General features: G+C 41.6%; 1 protein-coding gene across 2 annotated transcripts in view; it reads right to left on the bottom strand.

Annotated features, from left to right (window-relative positions):
- Klp98A (kinesin-like protein 98A) overlaps nt 1–22,000 on the bottom strand; it is a 50,099-nt gene extending 28,099 nt beyond the window's left edge. The window contains exons 1-15 of one of the 2 annotated variants that reach the window (XM_084585066.1): nt 21,703–22,000; nt 18,590–18,659; nt 17,128–17,160; nt 12,642–12,758; nt 11,901–12,017; nt 9,157–9,189; nt 7,328–7,389; nt 6,629–6,735; nt 3,301–3,370; nt 3,132–3,204; nt 2,183–2,250; nt 2,000–2,100; nt 1,525–1,641; nt 458–555; nt 195–269 (exon numbers count right to left, since the gene is read on the bottom strand). In XM_084585066.1, coding sequence (XP_084441192.1) covers nt 195–269; nt 458–555; nt 1,525–1,641; nt 2,000–2,100; nt 2,183–2,250; nt 3,132–3,204; nt 3,301–3,370; nt 6,629–6,735; nt 7,328–7,389; nt 9,157–9,189; nt 11,901–12,017; nt 12,642–12,758; nt 17,128–17,160; nt 18,590–18,659; nt 21,703–21,749 — 1,188 coding nt within the window. In that variant the 5' untranslated portion in view covers nt 21,750–22,000. The remainder of the gene's footprint in view (nt 1–194; nt 270–457; nt 556–1,524; nt 1,642–1,999; nt 2,101–2,182; nt 2,251–3,131; nt 3,205–3,300; nt 3,371–6,628; nt 6,736–7,327; nt 7,390–9,156; nt 9,190–11,900; nt 12,018–12,641; nt 12,759–17,127; nt 17,161–18,589; nt 18,660–21,702) is intronic. The other variant, XM_084585067.1, reaches the window with a different exon arrangement.
- Nucleotides 22,001–27,692: the final 5,692 nt, after the last annotated feature.

Genomic DNA, 27,692 nt, shown 5'->3' with positions numbered 1-27,692 from the left:
GTGCTATAGTCTCCATTTCTTTTCTGTCTCTGCCTCCTTTTCTCTCACAATTTACCTTGCCTTGTCAATCCTGCCTTGGCGTTTCCACTATTGTCCAGCCTGTGCATACTGTTACCCCTTTCCCACATCCTCAGGGTGCAATGTAGGTACATGAACAAATAACTAAAATTGTGGAGAGCTCGGTACATACTTACATCATCACCTCCTACCCTTGACCGTAACCTGGCGATCTCTTCTCGGAGCTCCTTGATGAGCTTGACATTCGGGTCCTGAAAAGCAATGCAACATCAGTCAGTAAAAATTGCCAACAAGCACCTTTTGCTGCCTTCAAACAATGCCAACTAAGTTCAAAGAACAATCTGAGCTTCAAATTCTTTCTTCCACCGCTTCGAAACATCTTCCTCATGGTTTACTAACTTAGTCACAAGTCGTCATGGTCACATTCATGCAAACTGACCTCGTTGATGGTGGGCTTGTTGATGATGTTCTTGGCTCGGTTCGCGTAGCGAAGAGTGCTCAACGTTTCTCCGTAGTTGCATTCTGCGGGTGAAATGGCTGCGCAAAGATAAAGGTTCGCTCGTGAGTAAAGGTTGGGCGCAAACAACACGAGCAACTTGAAGGGCACTGTCTAAAGGCCAGGCTTTCAGCTGTAAAGCAGCCCAGAATGTTTTGGCTATTCTGAAGCTAACCATCCCGTGAAATCTGCGCAAACTTCCCCAGTTTAAAAAAGTCAAATGCTTCATCAACCATTTAGAAACACACAAAAGGCAATTCCTGCTCCTCAAATGGAATCATTTCAAGTAATTAGTCTCGCCTAGCTACCAATCTCACTTATGCACGTGTTACTTATGTCTAATGCAATCTTATAAATTTCACCTGCTCACTTGGAAATGTTTTGCTAACACACAAACTTCTTTTCCCTGCGCTGCTTATCAACCAAGAAGGCAAAAAGACCGCCGTAATACTAAGTACATATGTAAAAAGGCTATTTTTATGCACATAACTTGGAAAAAGTGTACACAGACACGCACACACACACAGCAGGAACATAGTGCAGTAAATCATACAAAAAAAAAAAAAAAAAGGAGAAAAGGATTCCCATAACATGTTCGATGAATGAACCATATTGCTGGACAGTTTATTCCAATTTCGTGCTGTTTAAAGGAATATTTCATGCAGTCTTTGTTCTTCTACATCTTTTGTACTCTTATTGCGCGTCATTCGGCAAATGGACTGCTTTATGTACTGTTGCTTGTCAATCATGACTAGATTACTTATGATCGAATAGAAAAGAATTAAATGCTTATGCTTTTGCCTTAACTGAAGGGTGGGCAAATTTGCTTTATCATATAGCGGAGAAACTCAATCCTGTTTTCGATAAACAGAGAAAATAAACCAGAGTGTTTCATATGGGGGACCAACCAATGTTAGACAGAAAGATCGCAACGTCTTAATGCAGTCTATTTCGATGACAACACCATGCCCGTCTTGGCAAACATGCGTCCTGAGATCAGAGACACTCACTGGCAATCATGATGGTTTTGGAGTTCCCTCCAAGGCTGTCTCTCAGCAGCCATGTTAGGACAGAGTCCCGGTAAGGAATGAACACTCGTTTCTTGCTATGGCTGGTTGACAGCTCCGCTGCAGATAAAAGTCCGGTTAAAGAGGAATCGGATGAAATCTGCCATAAACGTCTACGCTGTGAACTGGCGGAACAATACATAAACAAACTCAATTGAAGAAGAACGAACTCCAACTTTTTTTCACTGCAACTGTTTTCCCCTTAGAATGACTCACGAGGCATTAGTAAACATGGATCGCCATAACTAGTTAACTTGCATTGTCCAGCAAGTTATACAATCTTTTTTTCTCACAGTCTCGGTATCACTTTTAACAGTGTAACAGTAAATGTGACGACTCAGCTGGGGTAGAGCTCACCAGAGGCATACAAAAACTGCGATACATTGCACAGATGGTTTAGTTAACCATAACTACTGACCGAGTGCCGATATCACTGTGCCCAGGGTGACTAACGACTTGTTGATGTGGCCGCCTTCTTTGAGACGCTGGCCAGTTGCCTTCGTGGAATCTGCTCGTTCGCTGGAAGAGGTAGGAAACAGTGACCATTTTACCGGAAAAAGCTCACAGTCTGGACGACAAAGGTGACATTATTGATACTCACCTGCCTGCAAGGTCGACCAGGTTGACCTTGCTCACAGTTTCACTGGGGAGGTCGCGAATAAATTTTGCCTGAAAAAAAAGAAAAAAAAAAAAAGGAAAAAAAAAAAAGGGGAGTTTCAGACCATTCAGCTGCAATCTTTAAATATGCAAAGAGATGCATTCACAAATCGTAATTTGGTGGAATGTTTTCATGCAACTCCCACGTGACCAAACAAAACTGTACAAGCAAATGTGTGAATACTCCGAACCTAATAAAATGGTAAAGAATTCAGTAATAGAAATGGTCACGAAAAAAAAAAAAACAAAAAAATGCCCTGGATAAAAAACAAACCTGCCAATTTGTAACTCAACTTAAATTTAGATTAAATTTCATCAAGGAGGGCACCAAGAAAAAAAAAAAGCCACAGAATGTAGCCAGACACAGCCTTCAGCAATGCAAACAATACACAACGGTTAAGAATAAAGCAACACGCAAGAATGTGTAAATCAGTACAAGATCTGACATGTGCGAGTAGTCAATATCGCAGAACCAACGTGTACACTAACCACGACAAACAGCTCAGTACCAATCAGCAGAAAATTACCGAAATGAATTTTATTACGAAAGAGCAGTGTACACCTGTCTCACGCGGTATGTACTACTCATTAAAAAGTTACCCATCCTAGGCACCCTACATTATTCCTCTAGTGAAGACATAACACAATGCTGAAATATTTGCACAGTATAAATAAATTTTACAAAAGAAACACCAAGGCTAAACCGCGGCGTTTCTGTTGAACAGAAAATTGAACGGGATTTAGTATACTAGGCATAGCAACAAGCCAGTACGCGATTGTAGTCACACATGCTGTGACAGAATCATTACTTTCTTGCTATAGCAAAATTTCGCACCTGCCTATGATGTGCTGGCCACCCTGAAAGAAAAAAAAAGAACCGAGGTAGGCCTCACCTGAGTAAAATTCAAGGTGAAAATTGCGTGCGACCGGCTGCTGACATCATTCATGGCAGTACAGGCTGTTGTCCTGGACGAAAAAAGAAAAAAAAAAAGCAGAAAGAATAAAGCGAGGTCCCAGTGACAGCAGAGGCCAGAATTAATTAGGCCGCGAGACAGGCCCCACCTGTGCGAGTTTCCGCGTGCCATGAGCTCCTCCACGTCCGAGTAGTCCATGACGAGGTGACGCGACAGGTCTGGGAAACAGCAGACACAAAATAATGATGGCTCAGTCGAGCGCGCGTTCGCTGGCTCTATCAGGAGCTGCAGAATTCTCCAAAACACTGCTTGGGCATTACAAAAATCTACACAGTAGGAATGACGGCTCTCAAGAACATTTTACTACCTAGCGGGAAACAGAGTGACGGTAACGTCGCAGTGGATATAATGAAGCTTTATTTCACTCATTCAATGATTCTGATTTAGCATCAGTCATCATCAAATCATCGAACAATCATCGTCATCGAATCACATCAGTGATTCTAAAAAGAGGTTCTTCAGAACCATCATGCTTCTCGAGAGTGCTTTTTTGAGCAGTCTGAGCCCCTTCATCCATCTTTCCTTTAACCCACTTACTCTGAGACTAACCACATAGCAATTGTTTATAACCAGCTGTTTCGCAGTCTTAACCGATCACTATATTAATCAAATACAGATATTTTTTCGAAATGCCGTGCGTGCATCTCTGTGCGTACTTCTTTTTTCTTGTATGCAATAAAAAGAAATGACAACCATGACATTGGTTTTTTCAGCACCTTTTGAAAACGTTCTGGGTTACCCCAGAATAAAAAGATTAAAACCCAATTAGCTATACAGTTAAAACTCGATTTAACGAAGTTGAGGGGAGCCGTGAATTATTTCGTTAAATCGAGAACTTTGGTAAATTGAATGAGGCATTTCTTGGGCACATAATTCAGTACATTCGATTACAGTAAAACCTCGTTAAAATGTACCCACTTAAACAGTACTTTCGTTTTAAAAGTAGTAAAGTCAAGTCCCCGACTGAGCACCCATTGAACATAATGCATTTTGCATCCGCATAAACCGTACCAGCTTATAGCGGTCGTATCGGTTAGCACGTACCATTTTCACTTTTCGTCGCACTCGCGCGTGACGAATTCACGCCGGTAGCACCGACCCAAAGGACGGTTCGGCCAGCGGCGCAACAATCTTCCCTAAATACCGCCGACGGGATGGCAAGCCACACAGCTAATGACAAATTGGCGCCAAAGTTGGTAATCATACAACTAGCGCAATCTTTGGGGGTCCGTATAGTCATCGTCATGACCCCCCGAGCTACTTTCGAGTGGGTAGCGCCAACACCACGACCGGCGCCGCTAGCGCGTATGAAAAGAAACAACAAAGATTCTTACTCGACAAGAAAGGCCCGAGGGGACTACAAATTTATTTTCCGCCAAAGAAGTCGGTGATCTTTGCCTGCGTGCGCTTTGTGAGCAACGGCCACACCGATATCTCGTAGGTTGGGGTGCTGTCTACAAAATAGACCAAAAATTAACACTTTTTCACCTTTATTTCTCGAAAAAAGGTTCGTTAAATCGGGACAGATCACGAAATCGGTTTCGTTATTTCGGGTTAGTCAAAGCATTGAACCCTATGGGCGTCTGAGGGGGAATTAGGATACCTTCGTTAAATCGAGATTTTCGTTAAATCGGGTTTCGTTAAATCGAGTTTTGACTGTACCATAAAACAGCAGATAGACAGCATAGTGGGGCAGCATTACGTAACTCTGTCAATCGTAAAAGATTTTCCTGGTTTTCTTCTATGGATTGACAGACACTGGCAAAGAAGTAGGTTCCATTAGATCACCACACGGGCACAATGCGCTGTCTCGTAGAAAGGATTCAGTTTTAATAATATTTTTCACCACCTTACGTGACGAGCACACGTTGACGAGCAAAGCATGACTAAAAATAAACTCTTGCTCAAACAATGGTCAAGGCGTAGAGATAAGACTAGTAGGCAATGATAAGACAGGAACACAAAACAAAACAAAGACAATAAATCCTCGGTGCTTTGGCCGAGAAGCCAAACTAGTCTACAGGCCTTGAGCTATGGTAGAAGTGGAGACACGGCAATATGATAAATATCAGAGGCGGTGATATCGCTCATATTCGCAGACGTTAAGTCCTCATCGCTGAGAGCATACCACGTGGCAGCATTAAGCAATGACAGCCTGCTTAAAATGCTGTCTAGATAAGACTGACATCAAAGCACTTGTGTGGCATCGAAGGCGGCTTTCTGATCAATCTTTTCAAGACTCTTCAAGTCCCAACTCTTTACGAGTGGCACTTGAAAAAACGGCTCACCTCGGGGACTTCTATGGACTGGCGTAAGTGAAATGTGACCACTGTTTGTGGCATATCTCGCTAGTCAAGAGATGTCTCCGCAAAAAGGCACCTTGGCCATTCCACTTCAAAAGCTACGTCCGGCTGATACCACCTCTGCTTTAGATGCCAAAACTTCCCCCGATGGTTTCTCTCACAAGCCATCAAGTTCCATGTACAGCAAGGATATTGATGAAAAGTTTCTCATTCATTTGTGAGGAGACCTAAATAATTTCAATTATTCCACTTTAGATTTAATTGAAACAAGGGAACAAACAAATGATGTAATCTCTCTTAGAGTGACTCTTAATTGCTCATTTCACTACCAATAGCTCAATTAGGGTTAACAACAATGAGTAATTACTCTCTTATTGTATAACGACTACTTATTTAAAGTCAGTGACAATAAATTTTTGGATTAATATTTTACCCTTTGTAATGATGCATAAGCCATTATTGCACACGAATCACCATGCGATATTCGTCTATGGCCATTCAATAATTTATAATAGAATTTCTTTTATCACCTGTTCCGGTTTCAACAGCCGAGCGATGGCTGTGACATCAAAGTCGTCTAGGTCACGTGAGGGGTGAAAGACAATGGCAATGTAATCATTCCTGTGCCTAAGCCTGCCTGCCTCAGGAACAGGAATCACAACATGTGAACAGTCAGCAATGACATCGCTCTTTTTTCATGCCGTGCGTGACCTAGACTTGGTTGTGGCGGCACAACTATATCTTGTCTGCTGTAACCGAAACTAGAGAGAAAAGAAAATTCAATTAAAACTTGTGTGGTGATTGATGTATGTGAATGTCTCTGGCATCATTAACATGAAGAGAAATGCCACCAAAATTTGTCATCTATAGACCTTTTCAAAATTGGCCAAAGGGGGCTGCCATATTGGAGACTTTGCTGTGCTCGTAACACAGGAAAAAGCTGCGGATTCTCCCCCAACGCCTGCTTCACAGCCCAGTCAAACCGGTGTCTCCCAGGGTCGTGAAAAGGTCTATAATCTTTTAATGCAACCACCATGTCACATCATGATGAACCAACTCACTGTCAACTAGATTATGACGCTAGCTACTCAAAGAAACTACTAAGTGTCTCACCTTGCACATAAGGCCCCAACTTTGGATGCTCTCTGACCCTGAGATTGTGCTGTGTGCTCTCACGCTTCAGCAGATCTTTGACCTTCTCATTGTATATTTCTAGATAACTAGAAGAAAAAGCACACAAATTATATTTGCCATATAGCTCATAATTAATATATAGATGCATGCATTATAACTTTTGAGTCTAATTATATATATTTAATGCATAATTTAGAATCATACCTGATAAGTAATTTTCAAAGCTATGATCGTTCACACAGAAAAACTACCATAACTGATTTCATTAGGCAGAGAAAGAAGTCAAGTAGTAATTTCAACATCATTTCATCTTTGCCAAGTGATACAGTTTTTACATCATTTAGCCTTCGCTAGGTACTTTAATGCTCCATTTAGTAGGATGTTTGCCATTAATTAATGGAGAAAATCAACTGGTCTAACTGGTTTAAGGAACAAATTCCCAATTGATCCTAGTTGAATTCCAGCTGACGATCTATTGTTATACAACTGGGGACCAACTGGTATGAACTGGAAGTTTGTTTCTTAAACCAGTTAGATTAGTTAGCCTTATTAAAGGTTACGAAGCAGAAGCGTGTTCAACTAACATTAAAAAACAAACTTTTTCTAACACATACAGAGTCCTGGTCTTCTAGAGCTGAACCACTTAGAAAGTAAATAAAAAAAATTCTGGACTCTCACCTAACTTCGGTGCGAAATGTGGTGCCAGAGTTTTGACCTAACTTCATTCTAGTGTACATTGCCTAGAAAGAGATAAAAAAATTTGTGAGATGATTAAGCTTCACCAAAAGAGAAGACGCAAAGCACCTTTAATGCTGCGGTTTCATTGAGTGAATTAAAGAAACCTTTTCTTGCTTAAATCAATTTTAAAAATTAATACTGTATCATCTCAAATAATTAAGTTTATAATAAAAATTATAATTATATATATATTTAGAAAAGAGTTTTTAAATGTTTATAAAAATTTCAAATAATTAAAATTAAAAATACAGAGTATAAATTTAGCAAACTTCCTTATCGAATGAAAAATAAAATGAATTAAAAATCCTTCAAAAGTTAATTTTATCTTGTTTTATTAATAAACAAAAATGTTTACTTAATTTTATTTTTCATTTTTAACTTTTTAATTCAATTATCAGCACATATCCCAAACAAACACTCATTAGTAAGTCATAAGCACAACTACGCGTTCCCCGGGTGCCCTTCTAACATGCTCGGTACCAACAACATTTTGTGGCCTATGTGTTGCATGCCCATCTGGCATGCAGAGGACCTGGGTTTGAACCCGAGTGGCACAAAATTTATTTCATTGAATTATTTCCGATTTCTGAAATACCTCAATTAGAGGAACATCCTCGCCAATTTTGGCTTCATTTGGACCTTTTCCCCAATTTGTTATATAGCTTCATTTTGAAAGTGAGGTGTTTGAAATGCCTGTGCAAGGTCACGTGGTTGTGACATAGTAAGCCTGTTTACTAATCAGAATTTTTCCGCACGAATATTTCCGAGACGCGGTTCTGACGCTGCCGATGGCTTTTCAACCGAACGAGCTGTATATGCTTCGTGTTCAATAAAATCAAGAGATGCAGTAATTTACCAAGCCTGTCAAATTTCACATACTGCACTTTACAAGCAAATATCAACACTTAAAGAAGCCTGCTGCAAATACAGTGCAATACTGTTATTCCAAACTGGCACGTTGGTCCCATCTACATCAACATATTGATGAAAAGAGTCTCCCCATTGGAAGACGGGGGATGGGGGCCTGCATTGACAAGCCTGCATTGATAAGGTACTATATTTTAATGATTAAGAGACTAAATAGAGCTTTCCTACCAAGGAATGGTTAAATGAACTAAATACAGGTGCCGCCAGTGTTGACCAAGCCAACTGTGGCAATGTCAAGATAGCCAAAATAGTTCAGGCTACACTAGACTGCGATTCATTTCGAAACAATATGCACAGAGCGCTTCTAATACTTCAGGGTATAAACCAAAGTGGCGGGGGACAAATAAGCCCCACTTTTAGAAGCGAATTTCTCGGAGATAAACGATAGTGTTGAAGTCAAGCAAGCACCAAATAACCAAAAGAAGCCTAACTAATAAATAGCCCTTGAATTTATTCTTTACATAAACTGAACCCATTCTTGCTATCCATCAAGTCTGAATACCGAAAGCCAATTGTAGAGGTCCCTCTGATATGAATAAAATAGAGCTTGAGGACTCGGTTAACGATTATACCATAGTTATGCGTGACAAGCACACCTTTTCTTGTTTTCTAATTAGTTTACATCTTGGCATGTACAGTTTGTTTAGTTTAGTTTTAGGGTTTAATGTGCCAAAGCAGTTCGGGCTATCACGGAAGCCATACGTAGTGGAGGGTTGCGGAAGCTTCGAGCGCCAAAGGTTCTTTAACGAGCACTGACATTGCATAGTACATGAACGGCTTGCTTCAAGTCAGGATAATTATGCTGATGAAATAAATAGCCTTGATGAAGAGTGCATACTTACTTGGCAAATCCGTGGTATAAGGCCTTCGTTGTCCTGGAGAAAAAAATACCGGAAGCATTAAAATACAGAGTACTAATCTTAATGTATACATGCACACAAAGACCTGTTAGCAAGCAAGCTGGAAACATGCATAATTTTTCAAACTGGTCGCACTGGTTGGTACGTGCATTCTGAAAAAAGACTCCAAGCTGTCTGAAGAAGATGGATGCAATAAAAACACAACGGCTATAATGTACAGCAGTCACCAGACTTTTTCGAACGACCAAATATTCCCAGTCACCTGCATCTATAGAGCGACTATTTATAAAGGACAAAAGAAAAAATCTTGATGCTCTTAATTCAAGCTCAGAATGCAATCCGCAGAGAAAGAGACTGTCCTTGCTAACAAAATACCCAAAATTACTGAAAATCGGCACAATATTAAAAAGAATATAAAACAATAATAAGGCTGGAAACCAAGCAGAAACGATTATATATAAAAGCTTTCCAGCTAGTTTCACTAGTACCAAAGATGTTGGTGGTCAAAAACAATATGTCTCCTCTCCCTTGTCAGCTGAAATGCCGTGAAAAAAAAAAAAAAAAAAAAAAAAAAAAAAAAAAAAAAAAAAAAAAAAACGGAAAAACGGACTTCACATTTTCCATTTAACAGCCGCAAGGGAAGGGCAGCTAAGAATTCGCAGTGAGAGGTCGCCCTAATCAGTTGTAAGGAGCAGTTATTTAAAAGTATTTGTAGCCTATAGAGCCCAAGCAAAGTGTTTAAATTTGACTTAAATACACACATACCACCTCTATGAATCTGCTACCAAGTAATACGGCCATCAAGAACTTTTCGGAGTGCCCTTATAATTTTAACACTTAATCCCGATTCTCACGTGGAACTGGCAAGACTAACTTAACACTTTCATTGTTCTACACGTGCCTGTATTTTGGGTTAGTGATATTTTGTAACAAGCATATTTAGTTACTTTTTAGTTAACAGTAACATCAATGAAACAGAACGTCTGAACGACGCAAATTTCTTAAGGGGGCATGCAGGACTAAAGGGTCAATTGCACTCTGTTGCACCAATTTAAAAAAAAATTTCAAGAATGGCTTCTCTTTTTCCTATTTGACTATATTCCAAGTTTCATTGCCTTAGCACAAAATAGAAAAAAAGTTTTATCAGCGATAATGAGTAATAAAATATGTCAGCTTAGGAAATCTATCATTTCGAAATTCATAAAGATTGACTAACCATTTGTGCTTAGATAACTTCTAGGTAGCTCATTGTGCAGGGTAAGGCTAATTAATTGCAGATACTTTATGACATGTTTAAAAAAAAAAATCTTAGCACTTTAAAAACAAACTTCAAATTTTCTGCTGCCATAATGTGCCAAATATCAGACGCTTTTTTTTCTTAAATAATTAATTAGAAATCCCCAAAGCACATTAGCTTGTCCCCAACAAAATTTCAGTCTAGAAACCACATTGAATGCACCCTTTGGTGAACGAGTTTGGAAATGGTAGTTTTCCCAACGGTTGTGCTCTTGCAAAAAGTGCAAACTGAGAAAAATGAGTTCAAAGGTTTCAGAAGATGCTATTCAAATTTAGGGCCTAATTAATAAATTGAACTGGCCTGGTGCATACATTGGGCTGTCCTTTTTAACAAGACACTGCTCTGTGGCATTTTCTTCGAGTTGCCTCTTTTTTTCTCAGCTTTACAGCTGTCCCGCACCCTTGTCTGTGCTCGTAAAATACTTTCCTTGGTTGCTTACTGGGCGGGCCTCTTTTTTTTATTTATTTATTGAATCCTCAAAGGCCCCATATAAGGGGTATTACATGAGGGGTGGGCTTGAAGTATGGCGGTTACAATAAAAAATGTCTTTCGATGGCAGTCTTGAAATGATGAATGTCGGTTAGTGAGGCGATGTGGTCGGGAAGGTCGTTCCAATCCAGGGCAGTGCGGAGAAAAAATGACTTTGGAATGTTGTCATATGGGCGCCCTGGGGGTAGACGGCATTGGAGTGGAGATGACGAGATGACCAATGGGCTGGACGGATGAACACGTTGCCAGATGGCAAGCTGTGATAAAACTTATGATAAAGAGAAAGTCTAGGCTCGTAGTCTAGGCTCTATATTGTACCTCCAGCTTATCGAGCACTGTGGTTAACCAGGCATCCAATGGTGCGAAAACAGCGTTTGAAGGTTACGTGTTGTGTTTTAGTCAATCCAAGCTACTCTTTCGGTTTGCCAGCCAAACCGCTGTGCCAAACTCCAAAACTTGCCTCTTCTTTCCGTTTTTCTTTTTAGCCGTCTGCTGTACTCTCGATAACAGGTCCTTCTTGGTTAGAGAGTACGAAAAACATGCATTCTAATTTGGGGACACATTTCACTTTGCCCGCCCCGCCGTGTGGCTGAGTCTAGAGATCAGCGTTCATAGGCGCTTTCAGTGGTGAGTGCACCCCATCTCGCAAAAAAATTATAATTTTTCTACGGTGCTGGTGACACACAAACCTGGTGAGAAGTTTATCTGATACATGCACAATTAAAGAAAACCACAAAAATTTAAGAACATGTTAAATTTCTTTTTGCCGAAAATTGTGATTTTGGCCCACAACCCTTCATTTAAATTCTAAATCTAAATTTCATTTGGTCATTGTTTCTCACTTGAACAAAAATATCAGAAGGTGCATGTTTGAAATATATAACTAAATATGCTAGGGGTATCAAAAGAATCAGTTCCATAAAAAGTCGAACCGACTCACGGCTGAGCCCATCATCGTGAAGGTCTTTCCCGACCCTGTTTGGCCGTAGGCAAATATGCAGGCATTGTATCCTTCAAATGCATTGTCTACAACTTCTTGGCCCAGGTCGTTGAAAACCTGCCCATGCAAGAAAAAACAGATTAAGAACTTTACAATGCTCACAAAGTGATCACTATCAACAAATTAATTAAAGTTAAGAAATCATAACGGTCAACATTAAAGACTTCTCATAATTAACAGTAGAATCTCTAAATCTCCAAAAGGATGAGAGTCTCATGCAGTTGAATTCAATCCTCTTCAGACAGTTCTAGTTGTGGTCCCCTCCCTCAATTCTGCTAACCAACTAAAAGAAGATGCCCATGTAAAAATATTAAGCAATATACTAAGAAGCATTCAATTTCTGCAACATGTAGGCTCACATTTTCTGCTGCCTACAAGCATTAGCGCAAGCAATGAAGCGGGGAACTTTATTAATAAAGACTATCCTCACTCCAAAAGTGACCCTGTGCAACTTCAAAGACTGGTTAGGTACTAATATGCGATGCTTAAAGTAAAGCACAATAGTTAAGATGCTTAATGACTAAGCTTAACATTCAATTATCTTGAGAATGATTGCACAACAGTTCTTGAGTGATGAATAAAAAGGTAATAATAATAATAATAATAATAATAATAATAATAATAATAATAATAATAATAATAATAATAATAATAATAATAATAATAATAATAATAAACTACCTGCTCTTGTGTAACAAAGTGAGGGTCGCGAGAGTTCACAGACCAGTAGGAATAATCAAATGTGAACTCCTTAATTCGTTCCCGACCTAATTCTTCAGCTCCAGCTTGTGGTGACACCTAGGGGGAAAAGGGGGAATCAATGTGGGCACAATACGAATACCAACAGGGAGACAATGCGGAGACATGTGGCAGACAACAAACGAGGACAACATCCTGCATGGAGAAAACCCACCCACTTCCTGAAAGCGACGATTATAACAAAAGATAAAATATTCTTCCTTGTGCCAACACATCCAGCAGTAGAAAGCGGAATTCATGGCAGTTTGATGCAATACATGGTTTGGTTTCGTTTAACGTCCCAAAACGACTTGGGTGCCTTGGGCATGGTAGTCAAGCGCTGTAACCACTGCGCCACTCAGTGGGGCTCTAGTGTGACTATTTTGCATAGGTATCAAAATACCTGAAGGGAACAACATTTACACATCAAAATGAAAATCAAATCGCAATGAAGACTAGTACTCTATAGCTGAAGGTCAAAGTGTTGAAATGCAATCCTAATTTATATCTATCTGAGTGCAATTGAACACATTCCCCATAAGGATGCAATAGCTGTGACGTTCTCAACTGTGCAACTTAATCAGCACACCACTTCATAGATGCCGATACAAATACTTGCATAAGTAATATAGGGATGCACTAAAATAAAACAGTTGCACGCTGTTTCATTTTAGAGATAAGAAAAAAGAAAAATAATAGCAATAACAGTATAAGACTCATCATAACACGCATAAAGTATTACAACACCTAAGAGAAAATATTAATAAAGAAGAAGCCTTAATACAAGAGTATGCAACACCAGTAAAATGCTTTATGGACTGCAGAGAGAGGTCAATGACATGTACAGCACAATGGCAAAGAACTTTCGGTGACCTTTTTGTACAGAGCAGTGAAGCTAGCTTTATTTTTTTATTTTCTGCCTTTAATTATGAAGAACTCCGCTGAAGATCAAAACAATGAAAGCAGCATCGTGAACATGTGTTTATCACAAGCCTAGAAGTCTAGACGTCTTGACACGGGAAAAGCAGAGACGCTGTGATCGTTCCCGGAAGTGAGCTTAAATTTATCCGCAGTGCAGAAGGCTGCTGGACAGGGGAGTGATAAGCCAGTGTATGATGGTAAAACGTGCAATGTGCAAAGGGAGCAGTGAAGGCAGCCACAGTTTTACGGCTGGGCAGAGAGTCCATTGTTTGCAGAAACGCGCACGCGGCTTATACAATATTGGCGCATGCCACGCGATGCACTCAATCCAGTGCTGCAACCCAATGCTACAGGATGTGCTTTGTTGTGACCCCACTCGGAAAAAAAAAAAAACAAAAAAAAAAAACAAGGTTTGCGAGAGGCCGAATGCAATCAAAACATGTGAAAACATGCGCAAGACCTCTGATTTAACTGATTTAAGATAATTTAATTCACAAGACCTGGGAAAGGTTTTGGATTTCTTGGATAGGACTGAGTGTTCTATGTTTATTACAGAATGCTGAAATCACTGTCACCCATAAAAACAAGAGAAAATGATTTTAATGGGGTGTAAAATTTGCTGCGTTGGGTGCTCCTAGCTGCACAGGTAAAGGAGTAAACGAAAAAAAAAAGGAAGGAAAAAAAAAAAAGGCTGATTCGTGACCACATTTAGTACACATATTCCCTAAAATTCTCATTGAAAAGGTTTAAATAAATGAATGAATATGTAAATTTAATGCTAGGTAATTCAAAGAGAAGAAAGGCTTCACCAGAATTGAGCAATTCAGACTGCTCACCTTGCATACTTCTCAAACAAAACATTGAATGGATATATGTATATACATATTATATATAAAAGCTTTTTATTACAAATATGCGTGATCCCTGAAATGGGCAATGTGTACTGCTCAGAGTGGGTGTTGATCAGAAATGCAACTATCTTATCAGCTGCACTCGCAGAAAAGAATATGATGTCACCTGCTGCAACTAACAGATTATGAACAGCTCTGCTGTTAAGAGCCTGTCCCTAATCAGGATGAATTGTATTGTGTTGTGTTTTATGGCGCATAAGCAACTAATCAGGATGAATGAAAAAGCATTCAGTCATAAAGAATGCCAACTGCTCTCCAAGTTAAGAAGCTGACAATTGGAAGAAGTGAATAGTAAATAACGCAGAACACCACAAAAAGATTTGTTGCTCAAGTTATTCTGTAACATTCTGAATGGGATGTGGGCAATAAAATGAGAATGGTGGTTAAAACTCTGAAATTTAAACACTTAACGCAGTGACCACCAGGAAGTAGGTGAATCCTACTGTCACACTGACCTACTCAGAATCCTTTGCTTTCAATAAAGAAAGTGCAGAAAAAATAAAAAATGTAATTATGTCTGCTTCAGTCACTGTGAAGGCAACTAGATTTTTTGCCACTGTGTTACACCCTGTATCTTTTTGTTTGTTCTTTTATGTCAATTTTATTCCTTGAGGCCCAGCTTCCTTACTGAACTCTGAATACGCAGCTATCTACAAATAGCCAATTTTTCATGACAAACCGAAATGCATTTTATCTACATGTACATGTTCCAATAATAACAAAAATATCCAGCCTGCAACTGTAGAGACAGCTGTGCTGTCTACCAATTACGCAAAAATAAAGAAAAGCTGAATGTGCAATCAATGTTAAAAAAAAGGGCCATTTTGTTGTGCTTGCCTGTACTTCACCTCTGTAATACTATGAAGACACAGCTTGTCAGAGAGTAGACAAAACAAATAAAAGAGAATAAATGTCCTTTTCAAAACAAACTGTATATATGGGAACAGCGAAGAAAAGGCTTGGCTTAGACGTGCATGCCAGACTGGTGTGTCTTGCGATCATAAATTTCAACACCTGACCCAGTGACACTATCGCCATGACCCGAGCAACCTTGCCCCTTTTCATGCCTTGCCTGTCAAGTCCCTAAACCAGCGTTTTGACAGCTCGGCGTTCCAGGTCATAAACTTTTATGACTCCCCGCGTGAATACACAACAAGAGGACCTGAAGACAAGAGCTGGAGAGAGCTCTGCATCAAAGATATGCCGCCCCAAAGCGGCACTCATTATCACGAGACCCATAGAACTACTGATAGCGATAAAAGGCAAGCTACGTGCCGTGCCGACACAATGCTGAGCTTGTCCGCTACGATGACTGAGAGACAGTGCCTCGATTGTGGGAACGCCCTCGAATGAATGCCTGCGAAAGAATTTCATTGACCTCTTCCGGAGAAGTAGACAAGACTGCAAAGCACAATGGCCCTACTATTTGTTTTCCCTCCTCAAGTCTCGACCAGTGTTTTTTGCTATATTTATATAAACTCTACTAATGTGGTTACAAGCGACATATAGACTAACTCTCTGTTTACTACATCAACTTAACCACAAAAAACTTGTGTTATGCCTTGTTTGTTTATATTATAGCCTCAATAAGGTTGACCTCTTGCGGCTCTTTTATGTGACTTCCAGTAGACACAATTAACAGAAGTATATAGAAGCGTCTGGAATTAAAAAAAACCACCCAATTGAATTGAAAACCGCATCTAAGCTACCTCACAAAAATGAACAGTTAGTGGCGACGTCCGCAACACCGAATGTTTGACATTAACCAATCTGGTTTACATTGACTGGTCTATCAGAAACTGCTTTTTAGAAATTGCACTTAATGAAAGAAGGCATCAAGATGCTCTAAATTCATATCACAAGTCTTAATAAGGCCTTTATTTCCAATCAGGTGCCAAAATTAATCGATTTTACCTCAGGCTAATAATATTAATGGGATACGTAGGGCCTGATCAACCCAATTAAATTTGTCAATCTCTCGCATCATCAAACACAAAAAGATGTATACATTAACTGACGACACAATGTTTTTTAATATGTGTACCATAACCACCAGTAATACTAAACCAGCCAATCAAATAGAAAACGAAAACAAACCAATCTAGCACGATCAATCACACAAATCATAAGCTAATCCAAATGTGATGGACTGATCTCATCAGTGAGATTTATACCGTCCGCCAACAATGTTATATTACAGGAAACAAGCAGTGGCACATATCAAGCTTTCTACGCTAATCAAATGTAATTGACCATGTCGTAAAACTCCCCGTGCAACCAAACCAATCCAGCATGATCGATTAAACAAATCAGTCAGCTAATCACAATGCGATGGATTGGTTTCATCAATGAGGTTTACACAGTCCACCAACAATGCTGTATACTGGAAACAAACAGTGAGGCATATCAAGGCGCATTCAGCTTTCTACATTAATCAAATCTAAAATGACTGTCATAAGACTCCACGTGCAAATAGGGAATCCCGCAAGACAGTCATGCAACCACGGTGAACACACGTGTCATGCGGCCTGCCGACACAATTCCACGCAAGCACAGTAAGCGGAACCGGACTGACAGGCATGGAGCTCTATACTCACTACGATGTTGGGGCAGGAGATTAGACTCTGAAACTGTACCGTGCAGAAAATGCTAGTTAAGATGCAGAAAAAAAAATGACTACAGGTTTCGTGCACAAAATTTCATTCACCAGGGAGCACTGAACAAAACTGGGAAAAGTTCAAAGAATATGCATGTACACGCAAAAACTAAAAGACAATGACCTCAAACCGAAGTGGCACCATATAGAGTGCCAAATCACTGCACGGTTATTAAAAGGTTATGACATGTTAAGCTGATTAACAACTGCAAGGCACCTTTGGTGGCTAGTTGTTCTCAATGTAATGAGATATGTTATGACGTTAGACATAAATGTAGTACAATAAACGTTGCGTTGTACAAACGTATAGACTTAAGAATGAGGTGCGATGCACAGGGTATATTCCTCCACCTTTCATACTGCTATTCTGATTAAATATTTTAAAACATGGAAACGTAACAAATGAGGTGATGCACAGAGTATATTTTTCTAATAAGAATTTAGGTTGCTCCAGGAATGACTTTTCACACTCACTTAAACATCTAAGACAAGTGGGCAGTTCACGCTAGCAAATAGCTATACAATGCAACCAACCTAAGCGAATCAGGTTATTAACCCTTTCCAATAAAGTTAGATGACATCAACTAACACGTCTTAATAGCAAGACGGTGCAGTGAACACTATGCCGTCATGCGAAACAAAATAGGGCTATCATTGGCAAAAGAAAAAAAAAATGCAAAAAGAAAAGAACCTTAAACCAATATACAACCAATGACCCACTAAAGAAAATGAATGAAAGGCTGACTGATGTACAATGATCAGTCAAGGAATGAATGCATCCCAAAATTTGTCACCTAATCACATTCAGACTAGCTATAGATGTGAAGATTGGTTAAAGGTGAAATGGAAAATCCCATTTAGTATATCATGTACTAGTTTCCTCAAAAATAAATAAAACCAATAGTGCAACGCAAAGAGAGATTGAATTTGTAAACATTTCAAAGGGAAAAAACAACACGTCAGCTCTCAAGGCAGAAAAGCAGTCACTAGGAGGCAAAAGTGCATGCCATTTTTTTCAATCATTTCTCTCCACAAACATTTTGTCAACTTTAGAAAAAGATAGTGACATGTTCTTTTTTTTTTATTTATTGTACTCACAAACAGACAGCCATGTGCTTTCATCTGACCTATGCATTTCATTTTATAACTATTTTATAGTAACATAAAAGTCACCCCCACACATCAGCAATACAAGAGGGTGTATTTTGTGCAAGAAAAAAAAAAAAAAAAAAAAAACCAAGACCTGTCATTACTGCCCTTATGCAACATTGTGCTGTTGCAAGCTCCTTTAACGTGTTAAATGGCCTACTCATAATTAGAGCGACCAACATAAAAAGAACAGCAGTGTCAAACGGTACCATTAACTATTCATGCTCATGCAGAGTCCATCATTGAGTGCTTACCTTGAGGTTTTCTATGGATGTTTTGTTGCCCTCCATGTGAATAATCTCACTGCTCTTCATGTCGATTTCCCTGCGTGAAATTTAAGGAAGCGTAAGCACTAGCTACATTTCACCACTGCCCTAAAGCTGAATAACTTCCCAACGATACAATTTGCTGAGCATTTAGATATCTGATGGAGCCAATCAAACACAAAGTGCTATAAATAGTCAACACACTTGCCTCATGCAAACTATATGACGGTAAAAGCACCACAACCTGGCTCTCAGAATACAAACATGCAAGTTTTAAGCATAAGACTTTTTTACTCTACATTTGGACTAAACTTGTGCATCTTAGAGCCTATCTGCACATGTACAGGTGCGGACATATGTAAACAGAGCACATTATTTTGTTCCAACTGCAAACAAGTTTTTTCTGTCCTTGAAGAAGCGCACTGGCATCACTTATCACATACCAAAAGTGCCAGGTTCAATTAGGTAACGCGTGAAAAACAGTTGAAGGCTACGACATGCTCTGCTTACATTTGTCTGCACCTGTATGCCACGCAGGCAGAAGTGTATCACCGGCTAAACTGTTTAGCCCTTAACAACATTTTCCGCCAGTAATGTTTCTTGGCCCTTATTCTTTGATGAGGGGGTCCAAAATTAACTTTTCCTAAACCTGACTGTAAAAAAAGATGTCATTTTTAACTAGGCTCAAGTGCTGCAGAAATTGCTACTTTTGTTTATTTCTCTGTTGTGACCCCAACCTGAAGCATCCAGATGCACACAATAGAAACTGCTTACATTTCAGAATGTTTCACACACTACCTAAATCTACTGGTTACATTCTTTCCTTAGGCCCTAAATATATATATATATAAAAAGTAAAGTAATATGCTAAAATCTGGGGTCCACACATTAAAATGTTACCTACTACAAAAAGATATGCAGAAGGCTTAAAGGCTGACATATGTCACCTGACATATGTAAGATACAATAGTCGGATACAACACCCAATCCCTCCACAACAGAAAGTAGTTTGCTGTCTAAGTGTTTCTGGTTACCTAAACAAAAAGCTAAGCATTAGACCTGATTACCAGTTACAATGCCTCTGTTTTTTTTTAAGTACAGTCAAAGTTTAAAAACTGATTTTGTTTACTATTCAGCAGAGTAATAAACATGCTACCTAACATGGCCAATAGTTAGCAACTGCTGTTAAGTTGAGCTGTATTTTACTACAGTGTTTATACTGAGCACATGAGCATGCTATTTCCTAATAAGTGGCCACAGAACATCAAAGAATGGTAAGGGAAACTTGAAACTTTGGAGATTACAGAAAAGGTTGCAAAAATGCTATGTTGAGAAAATGTGCAAGATATATTTCTTTTTATATTTACCTACCCTTTTCTTTCTCCCTATCGGCCACCTCTTTGATTTCCTCTACCCCTTCCTCGCTATCCCTTTTATTTCCACCGCCCCAGCTCAGGTGCTTCAGATATCAGATACCAGGGCTGGCAAACATCTTTTCCTTCCTTTTGTATTTATAATAAATAACCACTACAACAAAAACAGCACAAGGATGCATGGTCCCAGAAATTAAATAAGCACAGTGAATGCTTGTTGCTCTATTCAAATGCAAATAGCATTGTTTGAACAAGGACATGAGAGAAAGTGGTAAAAGGAAGACTGCTTGGCACTAACATTGAGTGCTTGAGCACGGTTCATGCTTCCCGTCAGCTGTTCAGCCCAGCATTGGCTCTACCCTGAATTTTATCTTGGCTTTTAATGACAGAAGTTTTGTCACATATGATTTCTGCAGAGAAAGCTAGCTTTTGGTTGCACTTAATCGACACCGGGACAAGCATTTCCATGTTAAGGCAGATCAACGCTTAGCTCAGGAAGCAGTTTTCACATGCATAAGTATTTATTTAGCTGGAACTCATGGCATGACCAGAGAAATTTTAATCTCATTGAAGACTACATTTTACTAATTCAGGTAAAAAGTACTAAACAATAGCTATGTTGATGCATAATTTTCAGTTCTCACAAAGACAGCACCAAACAAATTGAGATGTGGGCTACACTTTTGAAGAGATAATTTAAATATTCTACATATGAATGCATAACAGCAGGCTTCTTTAAACATCAGTAGACGTGGAATCCCTAGGCTGCAGAGCAGTCGATAAAAGAACCGTTAAAATGCACAGATAACCAATGTGGACGTGACCACCAGAAGGTACATACGTGTGACTGCTTAGGCCGGAACGTCGCAAACAAATCAAGAAGAGAAACCCAAAGAGCATTTCCTGCTCATGAAATGCAGATATATGTTTCGTGCTGCGGTCCTTGCACCATAAATAAAAAGCCTAAGCGCTAAATTGTGCGAAAAGTGGAGCTCGTTGGCCTAAACGCGGTGATCTGCATCATTCGAAAAAACATGATACATCAATGCCAGCGCTTCCAGCGCGAATCATTGTTCGTGTCTTTGGCTTTATACACGACCAAACACGGCAACCACACATACACAGAAGACTCCACATTGGGGAAAGAATGATTTAGATGTAAATCACGTCTTTACAGTTTACACAACTACGATGATCCGAAACATGTGCGCTTTGTTTTGCGCCACCAAGAGTTTCAAAACGCGCACGGTCCTAAACTCGCGCACGCAAGAGCCAAATATAGCGGGATCATCACGCGCTGCACCCGAAATCTGAAAGCGCGCAGCGCAGTTCTTGGTCAAATGTTGACACAACTCGCGAACAGAGCGCCAGTTGAGAGTGGTTCCCGCGGAGCGAAAATAGCAAGAAAAAGAGAAGACAGCGAGCGCGTCGCGCAGGGCGCTCGAACGGCGCGACCAACAGCTGAAATCGAGAGCACAGGGCCGTTACTGCGCGCTCGAAGTTCCATTCTCGGAAAGAGTGTTTGTTATGCCAAGAGCACCTATTCAGGGCCTGCAGGAACGAAAGCGCGCCCAGGTGGAGGGAGCGCGACACGACAAGCGAAGCGCAAGAAAACAGGGCCCAGCGAAGAAAAACGAAGCGGGTTTTCTTGGAGCAATGATACGCGCGCGTGAGTCACACACACACACGCACAATCCACCGCGCAACGCCGCCGCGAAAGTGTCTCACCTTTGATTAAAGGGCCTCGCACGTACGGCGACCTTCACTGACGCCATGGTCCCGTTGTCAAGTTCGCGGCCTGGTGCAAGAAACACGGAAACGGGTCAGCACAACATGGAGATCGGTGGCGGCGGCTCAGCTCCCCGCTGAGAGTCTACATAGCTCCTCCAACGACAACGTCGCGGAGCTCACAGCTGTCGGTTCAAAGGGGTGCCTGACAGCACACACCGTTGCTTAGGCGCTGCTCGCATTTGGCTCTGAAGTTGTGCGTTGCTCAGCTGGGTCGACGCGAGCGCGGCCTGGCGTTCCTCAAGGGCAACGCTCGTCAATGTGGCCGCTCCGGCTCGCTGGTGTCGCTAGATTTGGCGTGAAATTGCGGAGCTTGCGTAAGGGCCGGATGCATCCAAGGAAAGACTTGTGCGGTTTGACGTTACGGCTGAGCGAGCCCTTTGTGTTGATCTTGGTGAGCAGCGGGCGGTGCAGGTTGCGGACGGGTAGCTTGCTTTCGGTCTCAGAATGCCCGGAAGCGTGGCGGTCGAAAATATCGCAATAAAAAAGAATCAATAAACTGCGTGACAATAAACGGCTGCCGAAACATTCTCTAATTGGTATTTTTGCCCGGAGTATACCACATGCTCGTGCTTATTGCTAGCGACTACTAGAGACCATGCTAGCGACCAACTTTTTTTCATGGTTGTGAACTCCGGAATGAGTACCGTAAATGCCGTAAACACGTGGGTTCTAACAGCGGGAATTTTAAAATGTCATATAATGCCGCTAAATATTCAAAGCTCTTTTTGTTGTTTTTTATCGGTCGCCGGTATGCGGCCTTATCGATCTGGTTTTAGCACGCGAATCAATTCTGTATTCTTTTTGTTCATGCTTGCTGTCGCGATGCGCAGCTTTATCAGTTTCTTTGTTGCGCAAGATGTGCCGAGGTGTTTCTCGAAAATTTCCACCACTCGCGTGTGTTTCTGCAATGTTCCAGATTGTGCTAGTCACCGTTTGCGGCTTCATCTCGATGTTTCTTCGCAGCCTTTAAATTGAGCGTTGACGGGTGCGACGGGCAATATTTGCTCGACGACCAGCGAGCACGTTTGTTGTTATTGCCGACGCTGAATCGCTTAGTTCTTTTGCGGGCGCAAATCAGCCCAATAAAGAGCTTGTTGCAGTGAATTTCAAGCCTCCTCATTTGCCGCCAACGACTTTGTCCCCACTACGTAACAATATAGTAAGTACACTGTCGGTGAGATGAGGGAGCAAAACTAACGGGCCTCATCATTTGTCTTTAATGGTTCCCTGCAGAGCCAATCCATACATGGGTATATGCCATTCTCAGAGCGCGCTACAAATGCTAATCGGTAGTACCAGAAGAGAGAGGAAAAAAGTCAAGCAGATACCAAACATAGAAACATTCGTTTCGGGCTCGCGCGCACTCTGCGGGTACATTTATTCCGACAGTTGTTCAGCTTTGGATTCTTTCCCTCCGCAAATTTTCCCGACCAGACAGATTTCCGTCAAACCCTGGATTTTATCCGAAGAACGAGCCGCTGGGTCCGCATAGTGTCAACCTAGCAAGGCTGTTCATGGACCTGTTGGTATAGCATATATGCTGAAAAAAATATTTGACGACACCTGCCCCCCCCCCTCCCTTCCACCTCCTCCCCAAAAAAAGTCAAACAAAAGGAAGAATCATACTAAGTCCCCAATGTTGTTTGACGCTCCGTTCCTTTTTCTTTTTTTGATGGCGAAACTCTATGACTACCGGCACTATTAACTCCGATGGAAAGATGTCAAAAAGCCAGTCTCACTGCGCTCTGTTTACCGTGGAATTCTGCCGAAGGGAGTTTGTAGACAGAGGGAGCGTTATAAGGCGCCAAAACGTTTTTCCCATTTTTCCTCCCCGCTAAATTATAGCATTCGCATCATGTCCGCACATAACTAGGTTAGCTGCTGGCGTGAGGCATTCGTAAAACTGTGTAAAGCGCGTATTAACAAGATATGAAAAAAAAAAAAAAATCCAGAGAACTCCTTGTGGACCGCTGCGCCGTTTATAGCTCAACGTCACTGTTATCGGGTGTTAGGTTTTGCAGATTTAGCATATAGAGCTCTGCGTTTAGTGATCGTTCCTCGTGTGTTGAGCAAGAAAGCTCTCGGCGCAAGCGCAAGTTCGCGCTATGCCTGAAACGTTTTGCAGTCGCTAAGACTCAAACATAACTATATCCTGCAGTTATGAGACTAGGCTAAATTAATTGTATAGCAATATAAATTGACTTCTGAACCGCGCGTCGTCTGGGAAGGGGAGAGCCTGGGGCAAACATACATAGATTATGCACACGCGTTCTTGAGCACGTGTTGGAGGGCGACCCTACCCAGCTTGGGAGCGGGGTGTCAGCTCACAATACACCTACACGACATAGGTGGCCCTGTGCTCCTTGTGAGGTGAAAATTTGGCGCTACATCTATAACTGCATTTTTCAGTAGTCATTTAGGTGAGCAGAGAGATCTCAAAAGCAAGGAAGACAAACTCTAAGAAGAACCCATTCATTCTTGCTACACCTGAGGCACATTTGTCCAAGTTTTTTGGGGGCCAGGCGCCGTAACTAACCTTGAGTCCTTCCGACATGGCGGGTTTAAGAGGTCACCAAATCAACATCCTCAGACTCCTACGTGTTAGCTTTTCTGCAGCACAGTTTCTCCACCGCAGTCTGATCCCGGAAGGACGGCGGCTGGTCAAGCTAGCGAGTCTTACTCTTCACCCTCGTCATTGGCGCTCTCCTCTTCGGCCTCTGGAGTGGTCCGCTTGGTCTGCTTCTTGGCACGTCCGGCGTTCTTGGCAACCTTAGTCGCCTTGCGGTGGATCGTGGTGGGCTTCTTGGCCTTCTTGGGGGTGGTAGGAGGCTTCTTCTTGGTGCGAAGAGGCGGCTTGCGATTGGCTTTCTTTGTGACGTGCTTGGGTGCAGAATCGGCACGGGCCGGAATAGCATGGGTCTGTTGGATGATCGCCTCTTGCTGGTGACCCAGCGGCTTGAGGTCGGTTGCTTGCAGGCGGTATTCCTGCTTGGATCGGCGGTGCTTGTTAACGTTATGCAGAGCGCTGCGCATAATGGCGATGCTGGCGAACGCCGTGGTCAGCGCGATCACCATGATAGCCCCGCCGGCGAAGTAGAGGAGCTTTTTGTCGTGCTCCCGCGCCGCTGCCGCCGCGGCCGCCGGCGCCATGCCGGCGACCTGGCTTGACTTGCTCGGGACCCGCGTGGTGAAGGCGGCTCTGCGGCCCTGGGAAACAACGCTCAGGGGGCGTTCGTCCGGGACTTACTAAAACAGGAGGCGACGAGGCTGTTGTGCTCCGTGGCCAAGTAGGCCTAGTCGGACGAAGCCCCACAGATGCTGTTCAGGCTGCGAGATGTGGGGGCCAGCGGTGCACGCGGGCTCGGGCTCCTGCAGGGCGCGCGCAATCGCCGCAGTTATTCGCCTTCGTCTTTATCCACATTGTTCTACTAATGACTCTTGAAACAGCCATCCGATATAAAATTGATTGATTGCTACATTCATCTTGGCAGCCCCCCCCCTTTTTTTTTTATTCCCATAGTACCACTTGTTATCTCTTCTCCAAATTATGTTTTCGGGCCTAGTCCGTTTTCTCGTTTCATTTCAGATGTAACTTGCGTTGTCTTAATTTACTGGGGCCCTCTTTCGACCATTCTGACAAGGGCACTGGGGCCCTCTTTCGACCATTCTGACAAGGGCATCATGATGCTGCCCTTGTCAGAATGGTCGAAAGAGGGCCCCAGTAAATTAAGACAACGCAAGTTACATCTGAAATGAAACGAGAAAACGGACTAGGCCCGAAAACATAATTTGGAGAAGAGATAAAAAGTGGTACTATGGGAATAAAAAAAAAGGGGGGGGGGGGGGGGCTGCCAAGATGAATGTAGCAATCAATCAATTTTATATCGGATGGCTGTTTCAAGAGCCATTTTTTGGTAAGCAGTAAGTCTTCATCGTAGTATACGCCGTAATCACAGAAAACCATGTTAAGTTTCTGCCGAAAAGCTGCCATTTGGAAGAAGCATGATATGGGTACGCGCACCTAGAAGTGGCCGCCCATGTATACGCGCCACCCTTAACTCCGCAATCCAGATGGAGCTGGAGATGGGCTTCACACATCAATGTTAGAATATTGAAGATGTGGTGGGGCTTTTGGCGCCATCTCTGCTCCCATAGAGGGAACACAAATACTTCAAAAAGTTATTCCTTTGTACAAAGTTTTGGTCGACGCTTCCCTCAAACCAGAGCCGGGTCACCACTTTCAGGTTTGGACGGTTCGGGTTCACTAAACAAGATATGCCTTAATGACCGGGATTTTTGTAGATAGAACGCCTTCATCGCTGTCAAGAGGTAATATGGACCCTTGTATCATGTCATGGAACCTTGGTAATAGGGACAGGGGGCTAAGTAAGGCCCTAGAGCAGTCTTTGTTTCACAAGGTCGATCATTTAAATCCCCCAATGCGGAGCGTATTTACAACAAGGAAGTAGTTACTCATTATCCCCCACAGGGTAGCCACATGGATAGAAGGATAGCCGCAGGTTTCCTCTGTAGCCGTGGCTGCGCTTAGGTGAATGACGAGTAATTACTTCTTACAAATCCGGAAGGGCGAGCGCCAGAGTCAAGGAACTCCAGTGCTCTTTCATTCTGATGAAAAGAGTACCAAATATATTCTTCCGGGATGTCACAAAGTCCTCTCTGACGAATCAACATTAAGGCATGGCCATTCTTGCAGTAAATGTCCAAAGGTACAGTCAACTTTCCGGTATCGGGCACTGGCGCCATATGTCGTGGCTGGATCTGCGTAAATTAGTGCATACTGTCGACTCATAATATTATGAAAAAGAAAGGAACGAAAATAATAGCGTTAACAGAAAGGACGATGGGACGACGCCCTGCTTGCTTTTGGTGCACACAATGTTCCACAATGGAAGATTAGAACTCGTCTTCGTCTCTCTGTGTATGCGAGTTTCTGTGAGAAAAGAGCGGCAAAACTGTGCAGAGTTACTCTAGCATATGCCCGAATTCTTCGCAGGAGAAGTGCAGATATCCGGTCGAAACTTAAGGAAACGACTTCCTAAAATTTAGCGTGAAACAGACAAGAGTTACAGGTGAAAGAGGAGACTACACGAGCACTGAGCAAGATGAATGTTAACCAACTCGCCCAAATACTGCGCGCTGTTGAATCCTCTTTCCCGAGTACGTTTGGCTCCTCAGGAGAACAATGTATTCCGTTTCGCGCTGACTTGGAAAGCGTCTTTATCGGACTGGATAACTTCATCCGTCATCTCCACTTTTCTCGTTCGATCACCGGTCACGGTCAGAAAGATAAACTTGTTGGTAGGATACCTTTGAGATAAACAAGTGCAAGCCATGACGATGCTTGTTGTTTGCCCTGCACCTTCCAATCTCTGCCCTGTTATGCCTCAATGATAACATTTCTTGACGGCGCCCATTCTCTCCAGACTATTCCTGTTATAAAGCACATCAGTTTGGAGATCTACGCCGCACGTTGTTGAGTTCTATAGTCGCGAAAGCGAGATAGAAATGGGTGAACTTGATTTTGGTAAAATATACTTCTAGAACCTGGTGTATGTCATTCCGTAATGAACAAAAAGGGGGCGGGGGGATTAATTAGGGTAAACACAAAGGTGAAAGGGGAGATTAAGGCTGCTTCTACGGCTGGGACAGCTTTCCCTGGGTGCATAAGACAAGGTGGCAGCACTCGTGGTTGCTTGGTTTCAGTAGTAGTCCGAGAATGGCTTGTATGAATTAATAAATTATTTATATATATATATATATATATATATATATATATATATATATATATATATATATATATATATATATATATATATATATATATATATATATATATATATATATATATATATATAAAACACAGAAAACTAAGGGTTGCATTTTATGCCTATATGACAGAAGCCACT

Source organism: Amblyomma maculatum, chromosome 11, assembly GCF_055883805.1.
Source record: "Amblyomma maculatum isolate TAMU_Amacu chromosome 11, ASM5588380v1, whole genome shotgun sequence".
Taxonomy (NCBI): Eukaryota; Metazoa; Arthropoda; class Arachnida; order Ixodida; family Ixodidae; genus Amblyomma; species Amblyomma maculatum.
Note: the sequence above shows the minus strand (reverse complement) of the source record. Positions and strands in the feature narration are given on the sequence as shown.